The sequence below is a fragment of the Chroicocephalus ridibundus genome, chromosome 24, assembly GCF_963924245.1.
Source record: "Chroicocephalus ridibundus chromosome 24, bChrRid1.1, whole genome shotgun sequence".
Lineage (NCBI taxonomy): Eukaryota > Metazoa > Chordata > Aves > Charadriiformes > Laridae > Chroicocephalus > Chroicocephalus ridibundus.
Genome location: NC_086307.1, coordinates 1,009,830 through 1,034,112, shown reverse-complemented (window position 1 = coordinate 1,034,112; position 24,283 = coordinate 1,009,830). Strand labels below are relative to the sequence as shown.

General features: G+C 50.1%; 3 protein-coding genes and 1 pseudogene across 3 annotated transcripts; all 4 read left to right on the top strand.

The window, feature by feature from the left end:
• The first annotated feature begins 1,741 nt into the window (after positions 1–1,741).
• On the top strand, positions 1,742–5,832 carry LOC134526959 (keratin, type II cytoskeletal 5-like). Its single transcript, XM_063359322.1, has 9 exons — positions 1,742–2,227; positions 2,620–2,834; positions 3,135–3,195; positions 3,316–3,411; positions 3,680–3,844; positions 4,317–4,442; positions 4,837–5,057; positions 5,327–5,361; positions 5,467–5,832. Exons 1-9 carry the CDS (start codon positions 1,742–1,744, stop codon positions 5,676–5,678), a joined length of 1,617 nt encoding a protein of 538 aa, XP_063215392.1. The 3' UTR covers positions 5,679–5,832.
• A 1,683-nt stretch (positions 5,833–7,515) lies between these two features.
• LOC134526856 (keratin, type II cytoskeletal 6A-like) lies at positions 7,516–14,350 on the top strand. The gene is made up of 10 exons (XM_063359132.1): positions 7,516–7,704; positions 7,768–7,925; positions 8,328–8,536; positions 11,258–11,318; positions 11,969–12,064; positions 12,256–12,420; positions 12,777–12,902; positions 13,037–13,257; positions 13,534–13,568; positions 13,966–14,350. The coding sequence occupies exons 1-10, from the start codon at positions 7,539–7,541 to the stop codon at positions 14,163–14,165; spliced, it is 1,437 nt and encodes a 478-aa protein (XP_063215202.1). The 5' UTR covers positions 7,516–7,538; the 3' UTR covers positions 14,166–14,350.
• An 829-nt stretch (positions 14,351–15,179) lies between these two features.
• On the top strand, positions 15,180–18,218 carry LOC134526750 (keratin, type II cytoskeletal cochleal-like; annotated as a pseudogene).
• Positions 18,219–20,089: 1,871 nt separating this feature from the next.
• On the top strand, positions 20,090–24,078 carry LOC134526749 (keratin, type II cytoskeletal cochleal-like). The gene is made up of 8 exons (XM_063358927.1): positions 20,090–20,542; positions 21,040–21,248; positions 21,757–21,817; positions 22,083–22,178; positions 22,412–22,576; positions 22,730–22,855; positions 23,225–23,445; positions 23,832–24,078. The coding sequence occupies exons 1-8, from the start codon at positions 20,090–20,092 to the stop codon at positions 24,076–24,078; spliced, it is 1,578 nt and encodes a 525-aa protein (XP_063214997.1).
• The last annotated feature ends 205 nt before the right edge of the window (positions 24,079–24,283 follow it).

The window sequence follows — 24,283 nt, the reverse complement described above, 5'->3', positions numbered from 1 at the left end:
ACGCACAGGGCGAGTCGAGCCAGCACACGTCTTTCACCAGAGAAATGGTGAATTCTAGAGAATTCTATTTCATAGAATCACACAATGGTTTGGGTTGGAAGAGATCTTAAAGACCACCCCATTCCAACCCCTTGCCCTGGGCAGGGACACCTCCCACCAGCCCAGGTTGCTCCAAGCCCCGTCCGACCTGGCCTTGAACCCTCCAGGGATGGGGCAGCCACAGCTTCTCTGGGCAACCTGGGACAGGGGCTCACCCCCCTCACAGCCAAGAATTTCTTCCTCAGATCTCACCGAAATCTCCCTCTTCCAATGTAAAACCCTTCCCCCTCGTCCCATGGCTCCCCTCCCTGCTCCAGAGTCCCTCCCCGGCTTTCCTGGAGCCCCTTGAGGGACTGGAAGGGGCTGGAAGGTCTCCCCGGAGCCTTCTCTTCTCCAGGCTGAACCCCCCCAGCTCTCTCAGCCTGTCCCCACAGCAGAGGGGCTCCAGCCCTCCCGGCATCTCCGGGGCCTCCTCCGGCCCCGCTCCAACTTGTCCATGTTCTTCCTGTGCTGAGGACTCCGGAGCTGCACGCAGTACTCCGTGTGGGGTATTTGACCTTTCCTGGGTGCTACGCAGAATAAGAGTAGAGGGAGTTGTCCGTGAACAATGTCGTAAGCCCAGATCCCACGCACTGAATTTCCTTGTGAGCAAGAGATATCGGAGGGGAAGGATGACGGGCATGGGGAGGACAGCCTGGGAACAGGCTTCACGCCGTGTAGAGACAAGGTCACCCCGTGAGTCAGGAAACAGCCCAAAAATCTGAGAAGGTGAAGCCCTGAGAAATCGCCAACTCAGGTTTTGCGTCGTCATAGCCAACGGTAACTCCCTCCCAGGTCAGATTCCGGCATTTCATCATTTGCTGTCAGTCTGAATCAGGATGAAACGTAGCTACGTTTCAGAGAAAGAAAGGGTCTGAAAATACCAGTTGAAAATCCCAAACTACCTTAGGTGTCCTTCCCGCTCCCCAGCTGGTTTTTGAGAGCTGATGTTCCGAGATGTCCACTAACACTCTACCACCATCCTGGCTTTCCCTCCATTACCCCTTTCTCCCTCTTGTATCAGTTTCAGTTTAAATGACTCTTGTTTGGGCATGAGAACAAGAGTCCAGAATTTCCGACAAGTTGGGGCCTGAGGAGCTGATGCCCCGCTGGGGTTTACTCAAAACCACAGCAGCAGGAAAACACAGACCCGCAATAACAGATTTCTCAGACCTCGGACCACTGCACTGCGAAATAACGTGCCTTTACGCAACAGAGGGATTGATTCATCCACGAAACAGAGACGAGCGAGTGCTTGCCCAACACAAGGAACCATCTCCTGCAGAGGTGAAAAGAGGGAGTGGGAAGGGGATGGCTGCGAGCGAGAGTTGAGCAGGCAGTATTTAGTGTTTTCTCAGATATTTCAACAGCCAGATCATGACCGTCACAAAAAAAAAAAAGAAAAAAAAATGCAACTCCTGCACTTTGTGAGTGCTTCGTAGGTGCTGGTGCTCATGGTGAACTCACCGTCTGCGCTGCTGCTGGGTGTGCCGAGCACAGTTAATCAGTAAGATGTGCCCCACGCCAGACCCATCCCCAGCTAGTCAGGGTATAAAAGGGCCAGTCCCAGGCTGGGGGAGCACAACTTCGCCTTCCTGCCTTCATCCACCTTCCTCGCCGCTTCAGTCTTTCTTCAGCTCTCACCCTGCTCACATCAACTGCCATGTCTCGCCAGTGCGCTGCAAAGAACCAGAGCAGAACTGGCTTCAGCGCTGCTTCCGCCTTCATCCCAAACGCCAGCAGCACCAGCTTCTGCTCACGTACTGCACCCCAAGGTGGAACCTGCGGTACCGCCGCTGGGTATGGAAGATTTGGTGGAGGTTTTGGAAGCAGGAGCCTCTATGGTCTTGGTGGATGCACGAGGATCTCCGTGGCCGGAAGGGGTGGTGGCTTCTGTGGACCTGCAGGTTTTGGTGCTGGCACTGGGATCTCCTGTGGCTTTGGTGGTGCAGCTGGTGGTGCCTTTGGGTTTGGTGGTGGCATGGGTGGCCCTGGATTCCCTGCTGGGGGCATCCATGAAGTCTCAGTCAACCAGAGCCTTCTGAAACCTCTCAACCTGGAGATTGACCCCAACATCCAGAGCATCCGTAAGGATGAGAAGGATCAGATTCAAACCCTCAACAACAAATTTGCCTCCTTCATTGACAAGGTGAGACATAAGATTCTTTGGTTATGCTGTGTAGATTCTTCAGTGGGGAAGCACAAACAAGGGCAAGTTGTATCTTTATCAGCAATTTCTAACATCAGCAGCCTGGGAATAAAACCCGAGGGGTTCCAGGTTGGAGACCATTCATCCATCACATTAATGCTGAGACGAGACCAGTCAACAGGGAGCAAATGGTGACACAGAGTTTGCAAAGAGGGCAGGAATGTTCACATTAGATGTGCAATACTTGCTTACCCATATAAATTGTCAGCTCTTCCCCGAGGGCTGAGAGCTCCCACCTTTCAGCAAGCGAATCCTTGCAGGATTGTATTTTGCCTCTCTTGGAAAATCATCCTGAAATCACAGTTTCTGAAACATCTCCTTTCTCTACACAGGTCCGATTCCTTGAACAACAAAACAAGGTCCTGGAGACCAAGTGGGCCCTTCTGCAAGAACAGGGGAACAAAACGGTCAGAAACAACATCGAGCCCCTCTTCGAGACCTACATCAACACCCTCAGGAGGCAGCTGAACAGCTTGCTGACCGACAAGGAGAACTTGGGAGGGGAGCTGAACAAGGTGCAAAGCCTTGCCGAGGACTTCAAGAACAAGTAAGTCCATCCGTTTGTGGTCTTGCCTGGAGGGCAAGGTGGGCTGCGATTGCAGCTCGCTGTTGCGTTTGTGTGATCAAACGAAAGAAGGCCTTTTTGCCGATATAATCTTCTGAGTAAGGCCCAGGCCAAGTTTAGTATGAGACATAATCGGTCTCACCATGACCGAAAGTCACAGGCAGACAATTATAGGGATGAAGGTACAAAAATCTACGTACAACAAAAAAAGAAAGTCTGGTCCTGAAAATATGAAATAACTTTTGTACAAACCGAGTCCAACCCTCCATTTCCATCCCGCAGATACGAAGAGGAGATCAACAAGCACACAGCTGTCGAGAACGAATTTGTGATCCTGAAGAAGGTGGGTGCACACACGCTGTGCCTCCCAGCCCCGCACAAGCGTAGCAAGAAAGACATTCGTCAGCTTTTCCTCTGCTTCTCCGAAAACCGCTTCATTTTTGTGATGTGTTTCCTCTCCTAGGAGGTAGACGCTGCCTACATGAACAAGACAGAGCTGCAAGCCAGGCTGGACTCCCTTATGGAGGAGATCAATTTCCTCAGAGCCCTCTATGAAGCCGTAAGCACCAGCATTTACATCCTTCTCCCAGTTTCCGATGTCCTTGCCTTCCTTTCCCACTTCAGAGGCTCAGCACTGACTTTTTTCTCATTCTGTTGCACTAAATAATTCAATGTTTTTTCCACATCACCTGCTGTCTTAATCCTGCCTGAAACTGCCTTGGAAAAATCCCTTTGTCCACTCAGGTCTAACCTGGGGGGTTTCCTCCCTCTGAGCAACATTGGTGTCTCCAGCCCGCGACTCACCCAAATACCCGCTGCTTTTGCAGGAGCTCTCTCAGATGCAGACCCAGATCTCCGACACCGCTGTCATCCTGACCATGGACAACAACCGCAGCCTGGACATGGACAGCATCATCGCAGAGGTCAAAGCGCAGTACGAGGACATCGCCAACCGCAGCCGGGCGGAGGCCGAGTCCTGGTACCAGAGCAGGGTGAGCGCCCAGAAAGTTTCTGCGATGGAAAACCCCCACTCCCTCCCACCAATCCCCATGTCCCCTTTATAACACGGGATGTCCAGATTTAATAATCCTATCAAGTCTGGAAGTGCTAATTTGGGATTGAGAGCATACGCCTACTTCTGAGTGCAAACACCCACATGCCCACGCTCTGCTTGGCTCCAAAATCACTATGTTTTACCTTTATGAGGACATCGCCAACAGAAGCCGGGCTGAAGCAGAGTCCTGGTACCAGACCAAGGTGAAGAAACTGGGGGTTTCCGTGTTGTTATCTTCATATCTTGTCTTGAACAGATAAAGTCTGACTCTGCCAAGAAAGCCTTCCCAAACATTCCATCTTGCGCAGCAGCCACTCTGGGCTCCAGGGAGGACTCACGCTTTCAGGCACCCTCGTTACTCCAAAAACGGTGGACTTGACCTTAACTGCTTGTTCCTCTCTCTGTGACAGTACGAAGAGCTGCAGGCCACGGCCGGCAGGCACGGCGACGACCTCCGTAACACCAAGCAGGAGATCTCCGAGCTCAACCGCCACGTCCAGCGCCTGCGCTCTGAAATCGACAGCGTGAAGAAACAGGTAAAAAGCAACGTAAAGGCATAAGACTGAACTCTCGCAGTGGTCTAACCTCTTGGTTGTCCAGCCAACTCCAGGGAATAAAAATAAATGCATCTCAGTGAGCTCTGCTGGATCAGGAATGCATACGACAGTATTCATCTCAGAGCAACGACGTCACTACGAATAACTTAACACAATATTAGTAAATCTAAGAAGATGTAAAGAGGTGTGGAGTTAGATCAAATCCAGGTTGTGACCCAGCTCAGAACATGGATTGATTCAATGATTGTTAAGATCACACCTCTAGATGTTAAACCAAAGTCTTCTGTATCTAGACCAGGCATCAGGACCTCAGGTACAGAGAACTGGTCTGTGATCTAGATAAGGAACAGGACCCACTGTTTTTGCTCCACAGTGCGCCAGTTTGCAGACGGCCATCGCGGATGCCGAGCAGCGTGGGGAGATGGCCGTCAAGGATGCCAGAGCCAAACTGGCCGAGCTGGAGGCCGCCCTGCAGAAGGCCAAGGCCGACCTGGCCCGGCAGCTGCGCGAGTACCAGGAGCTGATGAATGTCAAGCTGGCCCTGGACATCGAGATCGCGACCTACAGGAAGCTGCTGGAGGGCGAAGAGTGCAGGTGGGGGCAGTTTTATATCCCAATTTCTAGAGGTGCAATGGAGTCACAGACCCTTGTCAGGTTTAGACTTCCCACGTTCAGAAGACCTGAAACCCATTTAAAGGCAAACAATTGCCCATGAAGATGAGTTATTTGGGAAGATGGCAGCCTTTCGCACAAACTTTCTAATTTCCACCAAAAATATTTCAAGGAAAATCTCCTGCTTTTCAACCAGCTCCTGTTCATGGGTTCCCCTTGAATTCTTACTGGCTCCTTTTGCTCCCTAACAGGCTCTCTGGAGAAGGTGCCGGCACAGTGAATATCTGTAAGTAACTTTAAAAGATTGTTTGGCAGCTTTTACATTTGTCTCCCTGCCACTCGGAGCCCACTGTTTGTGGATGCCTCTAAAGAGAGTGTTCTCCTCTTGCAGCTGTGACCAGAACCGCTGTAGGAACGGGATACGGAAGTGGAAACGGTCTCAGCTTCGGAGGCATCAGTGGGGTTGGAGGTGGGGTCTGCGCTGGAGGAATGGGCTTGAGCTCAGGAAGCGGACAAGGCACAGCCGGGTCATGCCTGGCCGGTGGAAGCAGTTCCAGCATGAACTACGTCTCCACCACCTCTTCAACCAAGAGATGTTACTAAAGCCACGCACCAGCACCGTCCGCCAACCTTCCCCTCGTGTTGTGTGCAATCCTTGCCCTGTTACCTGCAAAAGATTTGGAAGCCAAGGCGGTCTGTCCTTATTTATATAAAAGATGCCATGCTCCTCTTCGTTCCTTGACTCTCTGAAATCTTCTTTTCCCAGTATTTGTCTAATAAAAGGCATGTGAAATTAATTCTGTCTCATCCTCCTTTTAATTCCAATTACCTTCTAGGATCTCGGGGAAGAGAGTTGACACAGCATAGTAGAGCTGATGGCAAACAAGAGCCATCCACACAGGAGTATCTTCCACAGGATGGGAAATACCTATTCTTCCTAGTAGGCACTAGAGAAAGCACCCTTTTATCGTAATTTTTACGTTACAGCATCTCAGCATTTCATGCCACCTCGATTGTGCCCAAATCTCTGTAATCATTCAAGGTTTTATGCGATGAGTCACGGAGGGATATAAATCCAGTTTGTCCCAAGAAAGCAAGTACTTCAGCTCACGCTGTTCTGTACGCGCAGTAGCTGCAGGGGCTAATAAAATGCCGTCACTGCCATTACCACAATTAGGAATGGAAAAGACCCATTAAACCCCCAGACTCACCCTCTTTGGGAAGAATAATGTCCCCAGACACTGGCTGTGAGACAGCTAAAGGCCGCGAGGGTAAGGAGGTTTAGTTCCCCTTCTCCGATACCCTGAAGAGCAGAAACAAGAGATAAACTACAAAAGCACGAGGGCCAAGATTGTCCGGGTTCCGTCTCTGACACAACCCTCTCGAGTGACCAAAGCGCTAGAGGTGAACGTGGCATTACGTGCATGCTGACTCCTAGCCTAAAAAAAAAAGGCGATATAATAAACCCCAGCTTTTCATTAACTCTCTAGATCTAGGCACAATAACACACCAGTGGAAAGGAATCGGCTCGTCCTCTTCAACACCTGCCCGTCGTTCTCTGGATGCCCATCTTACTCTGGCACCTCTGGAACATGTTTCCACTGACACCAGCAGAACTGGGATTTGGTTTGTTATTTAAACGCTGCCCAGCATCAAACAGGCATCTGATGACCTGGACTTCTACAAGTCAGGCTGGTTTCTCTCCAGGGGATCATGTACTTTTAGCTATCTCATCATTCAGCACTTTGGCTCAGCAAAGCATCCAGGCTCAGCCAACAAAAAGGCCACAGGTGCCTCCCAAAATATCATCTTTACCAGAAGCACCATCTGTGCAGATGAAGCGCTGCTGGCAAGGCTGAGGAGCGCAGACCAAGACACCTACTTCTCGCCTAGATCAGGACAGGTCACTCCTACCCCAAGACGGCTGTCAATCAGGGAGCAAAGTCAGTTTTTATTTTACCAAAGCATGTCAAACTAGTGTAGAAAACTCTAGATTCCCTCTTGTGGCAACTTCAGTCCCATCAGCTTTAAATTAAATGGGCACCAACACCAAGCTAAAAGCAAGCCCAAAGGGAACTTCCGGACATATATATGTTCTTTTTTTTCCCCACCAGTAATCCCTGCTCTGAAAAATATAGGTTAGAAAATCTGGTTAGCTTTATGAGCCTGAAGGTTGCCAGCCCATCGCATTAGTGAGTCTCTTGATTAACGGGTTGGGAAGGGTGGCCACGTGCCAGCATACCAAACCGATTAGCTCAGCCAACTGAGGTCCTCTGCGGACGAGCCCAGCTCTCCAAAAGGATAAAAGGCAGAGGGGACTCCTGAGCCAAACTCTCAAAGATTTCCACTCATCTGCCATCTCTCCTCTTGTTCTCTGCTCTCGCCACTGTCGAATTTGCACAGAAGTCCGTCGGCATTAGGTCAGGAGGCCTCGCTATGAGCTTCAGTGCTGCTTCTGCCGCTATGCCTGTTAACCGAAGCAGCTTCAGCTCCATGTCCATGTCCCGCAGCAGCGGTGGAGGTGTGGGACGGATCAGCGGTGGTTTTGGCAGCAGGAGCCTTCACAATCTAGGGGCAAGCAAGAGGATTTCCATGAGTGGAGGGTATTGTTCTGCTAGAGCAGGATACGGTTATGGGTCAGGTCACGGGGGGTTTGCATACAGAATTGGTGGAGCTGGGTTTGGGTTGGGAGGAGGACGTGGCCCTGGAGGTATTCAAGAGGTCACAGTCAACCAACACCTCTTGGTACCTCTTAACTTGGAGATCGACCCCAACATGCAGAGAGTGCGGCAGGAGGAGAAGGATCAGATCAAATCCCTCAACAACAAATTTGCCTCCTTCATCGACAAGGTAAGACACATTCCACTTCATCCAGCCTGGCACGTTTGCCATTGTCTGTAGAGCAGGATCAGCACTGCTCTCCACACCTTAAATTTACTTCTAAACCCTTAATGCGCAGAGCTAAAGATTTTGTTCAGGTATCTCCATAAATACACCTTTTGCCAGAGCTCTACAGACAGTCTGGATATGGTGCAAATTATTTTTCCAGGTTTCTTTGCAGTTGAATATTGTTCCTGGCTTCCAAATCTTCCTGCCAATGCGCTGTCCGTGACATGGCTATCTAAAGCCCGCTTTAAATTACATTAAAAAAACCCCCGAACTCCCTGCTATTAACGCCCCCATCTCATGAAAAATGAGGCAGGTTTTAAGTTGATGATCCCAAATGTTTTAAATTGTTCTGATGGGTTTCAGGTGCGATTCCTGGAGCAACAAAATAAAGTACTGGAGACCAAATGGAGCCTCTTGAAAGACCAAAAAATTGTGAAAAATAACATTGAACCTATGTTTGACGTGTACATCAGCAACATGAGGAGACAGCTGGAGGCGCTGGGAGGGGACAGGCTGCGGCTCAGCTCCGAGCTGAAGGCTATGCAGGATGCTCTTGAAGACTTCAAGATCAGGTAAGCAACGCACACGCACACAAAGAAACCCGTCCAGTTTTTCTTCACTCGATCTTCTTCTTGGATGAGTTAAAAGACCCAGGGCAACCCCAACTTGTGAGAGCTCAGAAAGGACTGAAGGGACTCAGTTCTCCTCACTTTAGCTGCTGTCTAACAGCAGCAACACTCCACCTGTTGCAAGGCTGGGTGTTTTTGCAGGGACAGGTGGACTTTTTCAAAGGCTCAGATGGTCAGACATCCAGAGGAGTTCAGAGTAGCTCCTCAAAAGCCTAGCCTGTCCAGAATCTTAAGCTTTCCAAATGCTTTCAGCTCCTGTGTAGTCATTTTAACACAGACCAGGATGAAATCCGAATCGTTACGAGACTACTGAGCACTCTGAACACTCACGTTCTTACTGACGGGGGTCCTTTCCAGGAGAGGAAAAATGTCTAAAAAGAATTAAGTGTGTGCTTAAGCGTCTTCCTCTGGTTTTATTTTTTCCCTTTATTTTTTTTCCTTTTAATTATTATCCCGTCCCTTAATATCAATGTACTGGGTAGTTTTAGCACTTCTGAAAGTCAGGACTCAGCTTCTACCCCACGGAAAGTCGCTGAAATCTCGGGTGAGGGTTTCAGCTCAGCTCATTAACTCTTTAGGCTGTTAGGAGGAGGTGTTCCCTCTCTCATCTGCTCTTTGCGCTTTGGAAAGACATCTATCAAGCGTTAGTGTCTGCTACCATGCCCACGAGGGATACACCACTTAATGGACAGGAATAAGTAAGGAGCTTAAACTGTCAATCTGGAACCAGAAAAACAAGAGGTGAGAGCTAGGAGGTGGCTGCAATTCAAAACAAGGACACGCACTTTCTGCCAAAACCCCTCTGCTCTCCTTTCTCGGGACATCATGTGCCTGACACTTTCTGCCACCTTCACCAACAGTGCCTCTGGCCCAAAAGCAGCATCGGAACAGAAACGACTGCCCTGGGGAAGAGAAATCACCATCCACAGTCTACTCTGAGCCTTCTTTTTTATGGTTCTCTGTGCCTTCAGAAAATAAATGTTTAACAGAGAAAAAAATCTGTCCTCTGTCAGCTTGGCCATTTAAGACCTCAGGCTCTGCTACGGGTCAGCCATACGGATTTCCTTAATTCATTTTAGGATGGGAAATTCTGGAAACTTTCTGGAGAAAAATATCTTTCTCCATCAGCTACAGAAGAAAGCCCAAAGAACAGAGCTTAGCTAAAATCGCCAGGTTCCAGGTAGCCGACTTGAGATGAATCCCAGCCAGAAGCACAATCCTGCTGTTGATTCACTGGGTCAGAGAGTGTCCTCTCCCCTTTCTCGTCACAGGTCCATGGTGAAAGCAATTTTAAATTTGGCAAAGAAATGTCTGACAGTAGCACAGTCCAGAGCAGCGAAGCTGCAGCAGAAATTGCTCAGCTGAGAAAAGACCCTTGGGTGCGGCATGACTTCAGACAAAAAATCCTTTGACAACCAAAGGTCACATTATAGAAGAGGTTCAGACTTTAATCCTCTGCCTGCATCTAACGTAGAGTGGCAAATATTCTTTCTGGCTCCAGATCAGAGGATCTTGGGGCAAAAGCTCAATTACATCATACGCATTGCTGGGCAGGGACCATCATCTTGCGTTGTGGCAACAATGCCGACACCTACCAAAAGGCCGTGACTGCTTCTTCCTCTTTGCCTAGGAATTTGTTCTTCTTACCTTTATTTATTTTACACTTTGTGGATCCCAAAGTATTCTTCCAAATGATTTGCTCTTCTGAGTCAAATACTAATCCATACAGCAATTAGAAATTAGACATATACCAAATTAGTTTTCCTCTTCTACGTGGCTAAGAGCTTAGAGACACACAAATCTATACACAGGCTACGACTTAACTTAATGGAAATTATTTTAAGGGCTGGATATTCCTGATGTGAAGAAATCTTTCCCCATGAAAGGGTCATGAAAGGCTAACGTTTTATTAGCTGCATGGACTCTTCCCTTTGAACTCCTGTCTTTCATCTCCCCCGTGTAATCGTCTCATTTGAGCTGGGCATCAGTCCGCCCTTATTGCTGATTTTTATCCTTTCCGAAGAGTGGGACTGGGCGCTGCTGGTGATCCAGACCTTGGCTCTCCTTACCCAGGCCATCGTCCTCCCTCCTTCCTGGCCATCGCCAGCTCTCCCGAAGCCACCGCGGGAGCTGGCGTCAGAGATCCCGGCTCTTCTGACTAACCCAGGTGTGGTGGTGATGAGCTCAGCTTCGGCTCCACCCAGCCCTCCCGGCCTGAGAAAATTTAGAGAGTATAAGGCTCCCATTCACAGCGAAAACTTCTGGGAAGATAAAACATGCCTTTAATGAAGGCCTGCAGTTTTTCTCGATGGCCTCCTCCCACCACCTAGCCTAAGGGTGCTGTCTTTCTATCATAATTGGTGAGATACATATATCTAATAACACTGTGTATAACACATGCACTGACAGAGCAAGGACAGATGCGCATTGTTAGATAGCTATTTTTGCTGTTTCTTCCAAATATATATCATAGAATCATAGAATAGTTTGGGTTGGAAGGGACCCTTAAAGGTCATCTAGTCCAACATCTATGCATCGGTGGTGGGAACCGACTCTAGTCTCTCCACAAGCCCCCTGCAATGAGCGCGTGGAGGAGGGGTTTCCATCCACCCACAGTGGACAGGGTGGGTTGCAGTACGGATGCTCATCTCCTCTTCCTGACAGGTACGAAGAGGAGATCAACAAGCGCACGACTGCAGAGAATGACTTTGTGTTGCTGAAGAAGGTGAGGCGCCAACAACAAAGAAGGGACACACTTTTTAAAGGCAAAATACATTTGAATGCAAATAACCCTTTTTGTCCAGCCGTGCCAAGCTGGGCAAAGCACTTAGCAAAGGTGTAGTCATCCCTCCTTGAAGCAGAAACACCCAGTTGTGCCAGTGTGTCAGTCCTTGGCAATAGCTCGTTCTTGTTTTGGGCCCCTCATCCAAAATTCAGGTGAGTCCTGGTCCCCCAGGTACCAAATCAGATCTGGGTCATCCATCCCTTGTCGTCACTCTACCAGATGCTCTGCCACTTCTGCAGCCTTTCTGTACTCATTCCCACCCTCCACAGCTCCCCGATCCCAACTGCAGGAGACATAATAAGAAACTTCCACTATTTCAAGCATTGTCCAAAATATCTATAGTGTGCTGGCAAAAAAAGGGAAATTCAGTGGCTTGTGACATGTCAAAAATTGCTTAGATCTGTGGACATCATCCTTCCCTCCCCCCAAAAAAGCGTGGAGGGAAAACTCCAGTTCACTCTTGGCTCTGTTTAAAGGCACAGAGATCAAGAAAGTCTTCAGTTCTAGTTCCTATTAAATGACAACTGGTCTTTGTACAAGGATGTAGACAGGCAAGGTTTGGTTCACTACCTTTGCTGTCGTGGTTCCAGGATGCAGATGCCACCTACGTGAACAAGGTGGACCTGGGGACCAAGGTGGAAGCACTGACAGATGAAATTAACTTCCTGCAAGCCCTCTACGAAGCAGTAAGAATCTCCCAAATTTACCAGTTCTGCTACTTCCTCTTTCTCCTGGTACCAACAGGATCGAACCAGCCTGCGGGAGCTGTTGGGAGCTGCAGTTCCTCCCCATTCCCACCCCTCCACCACACACCATCCCTGGGACAAGCACAACAGTGAATGGTTCGGGACTGAGAACCAATTCGTTTGACTTACAGGAGCTGTCCCAGATGCAGTCACAGATCTCCGACACCTCCGTGGTCCTGTCCATGGACAACAACCGAAGCCTGGACCTCAACAGCATCATCGCAGAGGTCAAAGCGCAGTACGAGGACATCGCCAACCGGAGCCGGGCGGAGGCCGAGTCCTGGTACCAGAGCAAGGTGAGGATGTGACAATTAACTAGGTGAGCTCGGAGAATTTTTGTTTAGCATTTCTCAAAGGCTATTTCATACTGGAGAGTGCAAAGAGAGAGGACAGGGGAGTAGGGTGTAAAATGAAGTCAATTCGATAGGATTTCGTCTAGTTTCTTGTACTAATGTAAAAATGCCATGTTGACAATGAGAGAGGGAGGAGGCAAATACGCCAAAGCTCATGAGGAAGAGCTTGGATTGAGTACAAAAAGAGACAGAAGATCTGGTCAGGAGAGAATCAGAGCAAGGCCAAACTCTACCAGTGAGCTCAAGCTCCTGCCCAGGTCTGACTGTGCCCTGGTGTCTCATGTCCCTGCCCATCTCAGTACGAGGAACTGCAGCTCACAGCTGGCCGGCATGGGGACGACCTCCACAACACCAAGATGGAGATCTCCGAGATGAATCGCATGGTCCAACGGCTCCACTCAGAAATTGATAGTGTAAAGAAACAGGTACAGTGCACAGGACCCCTCCAAACATGGGGGCACCTCCATCTCCACAACCTTGCTGTACCCTTGCAAGGGTGCCTGGAAATTGGGGTCCAAACCCACTGGGCAGACACCAGACCTATTTCCACTTCTGTCAGTGCACCAGTTTGCAGACGGCCATCGCAGATGCCGAGCAGCGTGGGGAGATGGCCATCAGGGATGCCAAAGCCAAACTGGCTGAGCTGGAAGACGCTCTGCAGAAGGCCAAGGCCGACCTGGCCCGGCAGCTGCGCGAGTACCAGGAGCTGATGAACGTCAAGCTGGCCCTGGACATCGAGATCGCGACCTACAGGAAGCTGCTGGAGGGCGAAGAGAGCAGGTGGGTCGCTCCCCCTTCCAAACCAAACAATGTCCAAACCCATAAATGTTCTTACATTTGCCTTGCAACGAGAGAGGGAAGGGCCACAAAAACTTGCAGAGAAAACACACCCCTATTCTGCACCATTACAGGTGTTATTTCAATTCCTGTTGGATGCTTATCATCAGACCTTAACACCCCAGACCATTCTGTTATCCAGTGTCCCTGGTGCCAAACTCTTCCTTGAAATTGTCCTAAATAACAAGCCCTTCCTTCTCTGTCCTCTCTTTCTTGCAGGATGGCTGGAGAAGGCGTTGGTGCAGTGAATATTTGTAAGTAATCTGGCTCTTAAGCAACAGATTGAGTATTCATTGAGTTATTCCTTAAATGTACCTGGAAACTGTGTATAAGAATGAAAATGAGCTCTGCAGCTAGTAGTGACCAGCACAAAAATGGACTATACTTAGGGTTTGGCAGAGCCTGATACATCTTTTCTCTGACCAGCTCTGAACTGGAAAGGTTTTGTACAGCGAGACTGTCCCCAGGAGACTCAGATGTCTAAGGCCAATTCTGCTACAGGATTGGAAGAAAAGCCAGAAAATAAGATGTGTGAAATACAGGCAGTGGGAGACTGTCCAAGAAAAACTATGAATGTGTGAAGCTAGAGGTTGAAATTCCTTTGTAATATTCCAAACAAACTAACCCTCTGCCCATGGTTTCCCATCACAGCCGTGGTCTCCTGCGGGAGCAGCTCCGGAGGTGGGAACACGCTGGGGCTGGGGTCAGGCTTCAGCAGCAGGCTCAGCGTGGGGGGGAGCGGCGCCAGCAGCGGGACCTGCCTGGCCGGCGGATTCGGCTCCGGCACGGGAAGCAGCTCGAGCATGAGGTTTGTCTCAAAAAGCACCACCAAGAAGAGCTATCGGAGCTAAGCTGCGGCAGCACCCAGCTCACCCGGAGCAGAAGAGGTTGAGCACCACCTCCTGCTGCCAACACAGAGCCTACTACCACCACCCAAAGAGCCACGCTTATCACCTGCCCGTCAGGGGAAAACATATTCCCAGCGCTACCTATGGGCTTGGGAGAGATGCCTCCCTGGGTCCAACTAATTCCTCTGCATAAAGCCTCACCCAGCTGACCAGAAGCCCAGCGTCGCCCGTCAGCAAGTAATCAGCCCTCCCACCACTGAGCACCGTCGCTAGAGCACAGCTTGCAGCTTCCCAGCGCTCTCTTTCACTCCAGTGCCCTGGTGCAAATCCAGAGCAGACGCAGGACTTGGATTTACACCAGTGTATAGGAAAGCAGGACGTGTCCCTTCAGCCAGCGATGACAGAAAGCAGGAGGTGGATTGAGACCACAGTCTCTTGTGCTCCCTGCTGCTGGGCTTGCTCTCCCCAAAGGCTGAAGCCAAAACATCTTTCCATTGAGAGTCAGTTGCTGTTTCCCAGTTCCTCTGGCACCGCTGCTGTTCTGTAACTCTACCTGCATCCAAAAAGCCTTCATTGCCCGTAGGTGAAAGGGGTTGGCTCTCTGTAACGCCTAATTCCTCACCCACCCAGTACATATAATTTAAGCCGAAAGACCATGTATTCTACAGGTTGCCAGTCCTTGTCTCAGCAGCAAACCGTTCTCCTCTCCAGCAGCCAGAGTGAGCTTAGAGACAGGGGTTAAAAATACAGGAAAAACAAAAAGGAGGAACAGCAGGGTTTGGTAACACAGATTTTACATAACCTGGGAAAACATCTCTGGTTTAGTGCCTTTGTTCTTAGCTTGTTTGTTTTGTTTTGTTTTTCTCTCTTCTTTTTTTATGGAAGGAGGAGGGAGGCAAAGGGAGGGTTGGAGAACTATGTGCCAAAATGTACTATCTCATTTCCTCTCCTCTTCTGCTCCTGTTGAACTATATGAGTTTTTTGGAATTTCTTCAATAAACTGCAACCAAACTTACCATGAGCAATGTGGGTTTTCTGTGCCATTACGAAACTCACCTGAAAGTGTAATTTTAGAATAAGGTTTAGAAGATTTGCCATAGGCACTTGCTGTCACTCGGAGCCTTCCCACATCCTCCTCCTCATCCCAGTCCCGGGGAGGAGGGGGAACATTAGGTGTACTGGAGACGGGGGTCACAGAGCGGCAATACCCAAGCGCTTTGGGAGGTTTTCCGGGTTGCACAGCCAACAGAGCATGAGCAGAAGGTGGGGCTGGTTTCACCCGGCCATAAACACCTACATCAGAGCCAGTCACGGGACAGAAACAAACACTTTTGGGTCAAGCGATTCGTTCCCCAGTAACACCTCCCTCTCTCCCTCCCTCCCTCTGCGGGACCAAAAGCGCTCTAGGCAGTTGGCTGAAGATGTCTGCATCGCAGGAGCACTCCAGAAGGTGTTTGAAAGTCGGGAAAGATGGATCCCACACACCAGAGCTAAACTTCTGGAAAGGCTGGTTCCAGACCCGCAGCTTGTGCAGGGAAAACTGGAGGGATTTATCTCCATCCTCTCCCCAAAGCGGCCAACAAGCCGTCGGGCCAAGCGCTAAACAAGGATGCGATCCCAGGGCAGCGCGATGCTCCCGAGCGGAGGTTTTTGTTGGGTCAGCAGATCGAAGCCAGGCTGGCTCAGACAAGCTGGCGGTACTGAGCTCTGCCCAGGTCTGTAATTAAAAACCCAAGAGAGAGAAAGTGAGAAAAGGAGCCAACAGGACTTCTTCCATCTCATGGAAGATGCCAACTATCACATGGAGCAGCTGTTTTCCAGCATCCAGGGCCCAACCACGAAAGATGCCGAGCCCTCTGAACTCCTTTTAGGCTGACTCCCAAAAAAGCGCTTAGCACGTACAACTCCCACACAGCTTTACCCTAAAATATTGCGCGGCTAAATAAGGCAGGCCAGCTTTCGGGCTTGCATGCATGAACCTCTCTCTGATCCTCTTCATGGAGCAGAACATGTTCTCAGGCCACGGTGAATGCCAAGAAAAATCACATAAAAGCAAATGCACCTTTAAAACAGGCTGAGATTATCAGGGCTGAGCCCTCAGTGTTATCCCACCGGAGGCAAAAGAATTAAGAGGGTTCCCACCCACGGCACACAGCCTTTTTGATATTTCAGCAACGATGGGACTGGAAATCACCTGTTTCATTTCCTAGGAAAGATTTATCCGCCTTTTTCTGCGGAAAAGAGCAGTTTGCTCTTTCTTTTCATAGATCCTTGATGCGCTGCAGGATGCGGATTGCGCCTATGTGAACAAAGCTGAGCTGGAAGCCAAGGGGAAGCCCCTCACCCAGGAGAACAACTGCCTGCGGAGCCTGTATAAAAGCTTTTCCTTCTCTGCTCCCTTTTCCTCCACCCCATGCCTCTTTAGGGGGTCCCACAACCCATCGCTGTCGAGATTTTTGCCGTTTCATGTGTTGATTGCTCTGGATTTCCAAGGTGTTACTCTTGGATTGCATGGGCAAGATCCTAAGGAATCTGTTTCAACTTGGTGGTGAAGGTAGAAGCCAGAGAGATTAAACCAGAAAATCTCTCTTTGCGTTGTCTGCAGGGAGCCTGAAGTCACGGCACGCAGAGGACACGGCGTCTCCTCGTCTCCGCGCCATGGAGAGCCGCAGGGAAAACGCCTCCAGCGCGGAGGACTGAGAATCTGCTGCCACCCCGAGGAAACCACTCGGCTCCAAGCATCCATTTCGGACACCTCTGTTACGGTGCAAATGAACAACGGCTGAAGCCTGGACATGGATGACATCATCGCTGATGTCACAGCTCAACATGACGACATGGCCAAAAGCTGACGCAGAGTCCTGGCACTACAGCAAGGCGACGCACTGAAGTAGTTATGCCCCACTTCTGCCGAGGGCTCTGCTTCTTCGGATTTCCTAATTTGGGTTGAATAGGCTTTTTAGAAGTCTGTTGTCTCAGCCACCTGCTGTGTTTTCCCTACGCGTGGTACATCCTCTGCCGATGTCTTCACACACAGAAGACATTCTTCACTGCTACTGTGTGAATGAGTCATTCATGACCCCCAGTGACAACGGGTTTTGCCTTAAAGCTCAAGATCCAGGACCGCAGCCCCAGAATCACACAGTAGGTTTAATTACTGACTCATCTCCTCACTCTGGTATTTATTTTCATCGCGTTTTCTCTCTCCTCAGTATGAGGAACTGAGAGAAACCGCTGGCAAACACGACGACAGCTTGTGTAACACAAGGAACGAAGCTGTGGAGCTGAATCGGGAGATTCAGAGACCGCCTGGAGAATGTCGAAACACCGAAGCCCAGGTACGGATGACTCAGGGGCAATAACCTGTCAATCGCAGTTCCCAGGTCGTGGCTTTCCAAACCTCCTCTGCTAGAGCAAAGGAGCAATAAAGCCAGTTTTGATCGAATACACGCCAGCTGCTCAACTCTAAGACTTGCCTGTAATCCCAAGTAGAGTAAATGGTCTATTACCACTCAGAACTGAGCTGCCACCAGCAGAGAGCTGCAGCAAGAAGCCAACACAGACACCAAAGTCTCAGCTCGGCAGAGAGAACCATCCTAGAGTTAGAGGTTTCCCTACAGAGTCTGAAAATATAGCAGAGCGCAGGTGGATGAACACACAGGCAGGCGGATTCAAGAGCTCGGAACTATTCAAAGCACGTGCAAACAGGTGGCAGCAATGAAAATCTCCTACCTGCAGAGATGCAAACTGGAAGGAGCCATTGCCAAAGCTGAGGAACACGGGGAAGCGGTTGTCAAAGATGCAAAGTGCCAATTCTCCGGGCTGGAGGTATCCCTGCAGAAGGCAAAGCAGGACGCGGCCAGTGAGTCCCAGGAACTGATGAACGTCAAGCTGGCCCTGGACATCGGGATCGTCACCTACAGGAAGCTGTTGGAGGGCGCGGAGAGCAGTGGGTGCCGGTACAACCCTGCAAGATGCTCTCAAGGGAGAGACAGTAACACATCTAACCCCACAACTGCCCTCCACAGTCTGTCTGATGAGCCATCACCTCTGTAATTGCAGCAAACCCCACTGAGACCCAAAGTCCCAGGGGCTGACGTGTTCCAAAGCACTTTCCAGCATTTATGGACCCAAACACCTGACAAAGTCAAAAGCTCGCAATGCACTCAAGCAGTCGGGTTTTCCCCGCAAATGGAAGACCTTGCATGAATAAAGATGACATTTTGCAAAGCCTCAGGTCCCATCAAGCCACTCATCAGCAAGTTTTCCTGAAACAAAACTTTTTTTTTTTTTTAAATTGAGAGCTTTTTCCATTAAAAAAAAAAAAAAGTAGCACCAAAACATTTCACTCCCAACGTGCTCCACCCAATTTAAACTATTTGGCTTAATTGAGCTAGCCCAAAATATTTTGGGGTTTTTTAGAGTCAGTTCAACAACATACTCAACTGCCTTCCCCTGTCGCATTGGAGAACCTGCAGCTTTATCCACCGTCCCCCTCTCCTTTTGGGTCAGGCCCAGCCTCTTGCAACCCCAGTCCTCAGGTTTCTGTCCAAAAGTGCTCTACAGTTGCATTTGGTGTCACTTGTCTCATCAGAAGCAGAAGGTGTTACCTGCGATGACAATGTGGAGAGAAGAGATGCAGCCACAGAGCCATAAAAAACAACTAGAGTCTGGAGGAACGTGGTCTGACCCACCACCACTGGGGACAAGCCCAAGGTTAACTCCAGATCTTCTCATATCCCAGCCCCCTAAGGACGCCTGCGAGCCATGGAGCCGAAGTGTCCAAGAGCTCCCAGATCTCAAGGGCAAAGCTGGTAATTCTGGCTTGCAATTGTAACCAACCACCGAAGAGGGAAGGGGAAAGAAATGCAGCAAACAAAACAAAATCATTAGTTTGAAACTTCCACCCTGCCCCTACAAAACACGCCGCCCTCCCACGCACCAACGCTCTCCCCGTCCTTCCGAGGACCCGGACACATGCGCCTGTGAACAGCAAAGCCGGGCAGAGTCGCAGCCCTGACGCCACAATGAGGGCATTCGCCCAACGTAGGAGGCAAAGGACCGAGCCTGGCCCTGCCCCAAACCAGGTGGGAAAACCCAACCTTCAATTTGAGGGCTGAGGGGAGGAGGAGACGCCAATTTTCTGAGGATTTGGCCAATAAGAGCGTCTGCAAAAGCTACCATGTTCCAGGCACTGGCTTCAATTTCAACTAATCAGCAATTCCCCTCAAATAAATTACCACGTTGGAAAACACTCGTATCAGCAACCTGCAGAAAAATCACCTTGAGAAATAGATTTGGCCCCACAGATGTTTCCCTGCCATTAACACATGAAGCCTTTTTACAGGCAGAACCAACAAAACGTGGTCATTTAACCTGCCTGCGAGACTTTCTTCATTAATCCTCAATAAAATCACGTTTATTGCTGATGGATTTTATTAAACATTAAGTCGAATCGCATTCTCCTTCAAAGCTCTTACTTGCGAGCTGAGGTACCAGCAAAATGTAAAGATCACCTCTGCCAGAAAAGCATTTTACATTTTCGAAGGCTCAGTTCCACCTCGTCCGACCTATGAAAAGTGGAATGTGCAATTTTTACCACGTCTCCTGAAAAGAATCAACCAGAAAAACTCCCCTAATCTTTGCTGTTATGACGCGAGGCCTCAATATGACCCCTCTGACTTAACAGCATTCTTCAAACCTTTATGGGGCAAATACACGGCCGCCTGCCCTGCTGGTAAGCGCTACATATGCTAAGTAGTTCACATTCTTTGCATCATAAACATTTTGTGGAAGTTTCATGCAGCCTCACCCCATTTTCCACGCAAATAAAAGGAAGAAGGTGCTCCACTGTGATCAGAGGAAACCTGCATCCTGGGATCTGCTGCAGCACATCGCTTGTACCCGTCCCTCTCCCACCAGCAACCATGTCCTGCTGCTGCCACAGCACCAGCTCCCGCCCTGCCATCAGGAATTTCAGCTCTTCTTGTGCAGCTCTTCCCAGGAATCGACGTAGTTTCAGCACTGCCTCGTGTCTCTGGGGTGGTGGCGCGGGCTACCGTGGTGTGGGTTACTTCAGCAGCAGAAGTCTTGATGCTGTGGCCTTCTCCAGGCCCAGAATAGCTGTTGGAAGACGTTCTCCTCCAAGACGTGGACATGGCTTCCGTGCAGCTGGCACGAGGTTCAGCTACCGAAGCGCTGGCTTTGGCTACAGGGTTTGTGGAGCCTCCAGGCCATGCGCCATCACACCCATCACCATCAATGAGCAACTGCTCCAACCGCTCAGACTGGAACTCGATCCCAATGTGCAAACGGTGAAGTACCAGGAGAAGGAGCAGATCAAGACCCTCAACAACAAATTTGCTTCTTTCATTGACAAGGTGAGCTGAGAACCCCTCCCCGGCTCCTGTTCGCAGGCACTACACTCCAAGGGAGGCGTCTAGCGTGGGAAAGGCACAAAACCCTTGTAAAACAACTCATTTTAGACATTGAGGACAACTTGCACAAGGGTGTGAGTCGAACACCGAGGTGTGCGTGAGGCAGCGGGGAGGGTTCAGCGCACAGGCACCGTTGAGCTGATCTCTGGGCCTGACTGCAGGGCGGGGAACAAGATAAAACCAGTTTCATCAGCCTTCCAGTTCCTTCCCGTTCTTCTCTGCACATCCACAATTAATTGCAAATCTCTCCTTTCTAGAAGCACTTAGATTTTTGTGCATTTCCACACGAGTGGCCCAGAAACAGTTTATGCACAAAAGCGCATGGATTAGGATTAGGAAACGTGGCATTCTCACGTACCGAGGGCAGAAACACACATTTCACCGGCCCTCACAAGCCCTTCATCCTCATCTCGTTTCCTATTTTCCTTTCTGGGATTCAGGTTCGATTCCTGGAACAGCAGAACAAGGTGCTGGAGACCAAGTGGAGCTTTCTGCAGGGTCAAAAGCTCCGCAAGAATACCATCACGCCCATGCTAGAGACTTATACTGGTAACTTGAAGAAGCAGCTGGACGCACTGGGGGGCAAGAGAGCCCAGTTAGAAACAGAGCTGAAAGCAGCACGGCAGGTTTTGGAAACCAACAAGAAAATGTAAGTTAAAAACCAGAGAAATGTGAGTTAAGGGCTCAAAATGTTGTTCAAGATTTGTAAACAGACAGAGACTGTGAACTTTTCGTGGCAGAAACCAGAGAACTAGTAGGTAGATGGAGAGATCTATGAGGATCTCAGTATATAAAATAAGGTCCCAATTTGCAGAGAAAGAGGAAACAGAGGATGTCCCTCTTCCAGGTTCTCTTTCTCTCCTTCCTAATTCAAGGAATTAACATTTGGAACGTTCAGCAGCTATTTCTTGTTGCAGAGGTCAAACAAAAACACTTCTGCTGCAAATTTGTAAAGACGCAGAAACCTCTCTGAAAACATGTTTGCCTTCCCATGGGCTACGGAACAAGACCAAAGCATTCCAAAACATTGTCTGGGGAGACGGGAAAAAAAAAATAATAAATTAGGAGTTTCACTTCTTGAAAGAAGGCCTGCAGAAACCCAAGCAAAGATGTAATTGCGCTGAACTCAACCAAAAATCTCCCATTTTCCCACACAGGTACAAGGACGAACGCAGCCAGCGGACATGCACCGAGAGGGAGCTCATTGCCCTGAAGAAGGTGAGCAAGGGGCTGTTTGAACTCGGCTCTCCGGGTTCAGGTCTTTGGGGTGCACGCAGGGATTTATTTCCCAAAAGCAGCACACAGGACAAGTACAAGCAGGAGCTGGTGCTTGGGTTTGCTTGAACTCAAATGAGCAGCAACTGCGTAATTGGGAGCTGGCGCACGGTCACGGTACCAGCACCGAAAGTCCCTCACCCCAAGGGCAGCCCCGAGTCTGCTCTCGCTAACAAACTTCCTTCTTCTATCCCCAACGCGTCTCCAGGACGCAAGCTGTTTTTTCTTAAACAAAGAAGAGCTGGAAGCCAAGGTGGAAAGCCTGAAAGAGGAGGCTGAATTCCTGAGAACGTTCTATGAGGAGGTATGCTCCAGCCATTGTTTGCATTTCCCAACTGGATTTTGAAGTTGCTTATCCCAAAGGAGAGGGGAAGAGGGGGTAACACAGGGCAGCGGGTATCGCTTGTGGTGAATGGGGAGAGTCGGCAATTCATGCGTGTGTGGTCATCGCAAAGGGGAACAGAGCTGCACAGGGTGGGTGACACCAGCTCGGGGACCAGCATCTCTCTGATCAGCTCAACCCCATGTTGCCGTCAGGAAACCCACCAGCTGCGGGCCCAGATCTCACATGCTTGGGTGGTGATGCAGATGGACAACAGACGAGATCTTGACCTGGATGGCACCATTGCGGACGTCAAGGCTCGGTACGAGGACATTGCCCGCAGGAGCCAGGCAGAAGCACAGGCCTGGTACGAAAGCAAGGTGAGAAAACCCGGCAGAGGGAGGATTTGGGTACAGTTTCTCTTTTCAGACCAACTTCAAACCCAGAGAAACACCCCCGACTCTTCTGATTTGCTCTGATTTAACTCAAAGCATATGTTTTTGGGCTACACAACGTCTTTTGGGCTTTTTTAGTTTGAGGAGCTGCGAGTCACTGCAGGCAGAAACGCTGACAGCCTGCGAGAGACGAAAAATGAGATAGCTGAGTTGACACGGGGAGTCCAGAGACTGAACAGAGAAGTGAGGAGCGCCATGGACCAGGTGAGCGCGGCCAGGTCTGGGTGTTTCAGCAAGGCAGAGAGTGAACTGCTGTTCTTGCAAGCTCCCACAACTAAATTAAATGGTGCTGTACCACCTTACAAAAGGTGTTCATGAGCTGGGACTCCGCAGCTCCAACTAGGGCTGCGTTAAAGCCGAACTCATGCAGTGCCTGAAGGCGGATGAGGCTACAGCATCCCTACCGTCAACACAAGGAAGCACTGAAACCGCACGCCCAGCTCCCTCAGAGGGCACTGCGTGTCCATCTTACTCCCGGATACTCAACCAGACTTTAAACCCATCTCTTGATAACGCGGTACGTTTGAAGACAGCAAAAGACAGCTAAGACTGACCATGTCTTGCTCCTCGCAGCGCTGCAAGCTGGAAGCCGCCGTGGTTGATGCTGAGCAGCGTGGGGAAAGCACTGTCAAGGATGCGAAGCAGAAACTCTCTGAGCTGGAGACAGCCCTGCAGCAGACCAAGGCCAACCTGACCCGGCAGCTCCGCGAGTACCAGGAGCTGATGAACGTCAAGCTGGCCCTGGACATCGAGATCGTCACCTACAGGAAGCTGCTGGAAGGAGAAGAGAGCAGGTGGGTGACAGATCCCAGCAGAGCTGCAAAACCTACTGTAGGCGCGTGTGTTGAAAGGAGAAACAATTGGCCAGTGCTGCTTTGAGCTGCAAGTCACCCATGCAGCCCTGATGCAGATGGGTTCGTCCCATCTGTCCTAACAGACCTCCACCAGCGCAAACCCAGCCAAAGAGCCAGTTCCACCGCCTCCAAACAGCGAGAGACAGGCCAGAGAGGGTCAGGCTCACGTTTCAGGCCAAAGGGCTTTGCATTTGAGACAGGCTGATAACGTGCAACCCCTTCCCATTCTCTGCAGGCTCCGTGCAGAAGGCAGCTTCCCCACCAACAGCCGTAAGTTGGAGCATTCACCTTCTACCAAACTCAGGTACTTTCTGCCTTTTCTCCAGGGAGTTCCCCAAGCTGAAACTCAGCTTTGCTCTGCCTTTTGCAGCTCTCTGCCGTTCGCAGGGGGGTCTCGCCTACGGCCTCGAGCCTGGCTTTGCAAGCACCCATGCGTCAGCCAACAGAAACCAGACCAGCGTGGGGGTCTGCGGCACAGCGGCGAGCGGCAGCGAGGGCAGTAGCAGCAGGAGCACGAGGAGCTCCCACGTGAAGGTGGTGTCCATAACCAAGTCAGCCAGGAGCAACGCGTAAAGAGCCGTAGATAAACGGCAAGGCTGGAAACAAAGCAACGCGCGTACCTTTCTGCCGACACACAGCAAAAGCCAAGGCAGAGCCGTCGCACACCCAGCTCCCCCAGGCTGCCCCCCCATTTTCCATGCGTGGGGATACAAAAGGCAAAGAGATCTTTCCTATGCTCGAGAGTTTTGCTATTTCTGCTAAGGAATCCAGGAGCAAG

What these genes read in the sequence shown, in the direction of transcription:
- LOC134526959 (XM_063359322.1), top strand. Translation starts at nt 1,742, where the DNA reads ATGTCTCGCCAGTGCGCTGCAAAGAACCAGAGCAGAACTGGCTTCAGC. An exon ending in GCCGAGGACTTCAAGAACAA is followed by an intron (nt 2,835 to 3,134) that starts GTAAGTCCATCC and finishes TCCATCCCGCAG; the next exon opens with ATACGAAGAGGAGATCAACA. An exon ending in TCGACAGCGTGAAGAAACAG is followed by an intron (nt 4,443 to 4,836) that starts GTAAAAAGCAAC and finishes TTTGCTCCACAG; the next exon opens with TGCGCCAGTTTGCAGACGGC.
- LOC134526856 (XM_063359132.1), top strand. Translation starts at nt 7,539, where the DNA reads ATGCCTGTTAACCGAAGCAGCTTCAGCTCCATGTCCATGTCCCGCAGC. An exon ending in ACTTTGTGTTGCTGAAGAAG is followed by an intron (nt 11,319 to 11,968) that starts GTGAGGCGCCAA and finishes TCGTGGTTCCAG; the next exon opens with GATGCAGATGCCACCTACGT. An exon ending in CGTTGGTGCAGTGAATATTT is followed by an intron (nt 13,569 to 13,965) that starts GTAAGTAATCTG and finishes TTCCCATCACAG; the next exon opens with CCGTGGTCTCCTGCGGGAGC.
- LOC134526749 (XM_063358927.1), top strand. Translation starts at nt 20,090, where the DNA reads ATGTCCTGCTGCTGCCACAGCACCAGCTCCCGCCCTGCCATCAGGAAT. An exon ending in TTGGAAACCAACAAGAAAAT is followed by an intron (nt 21,249 to 21,756) that starts GTAAGTTAAAAA and finishes TTTCCCACACAG; the next exon opens with GTACAAGGACGAACGCAGCC. An exon ending in AGGCCTGGTACGAAAGCAAG is followed by an intron (nt 22,577 to 22,729) that starts GTGAGAAAACCC and finishes GGGCTTTTTTAG; the next exon opens with TTTGAGGAGCTGCGAGTCAC.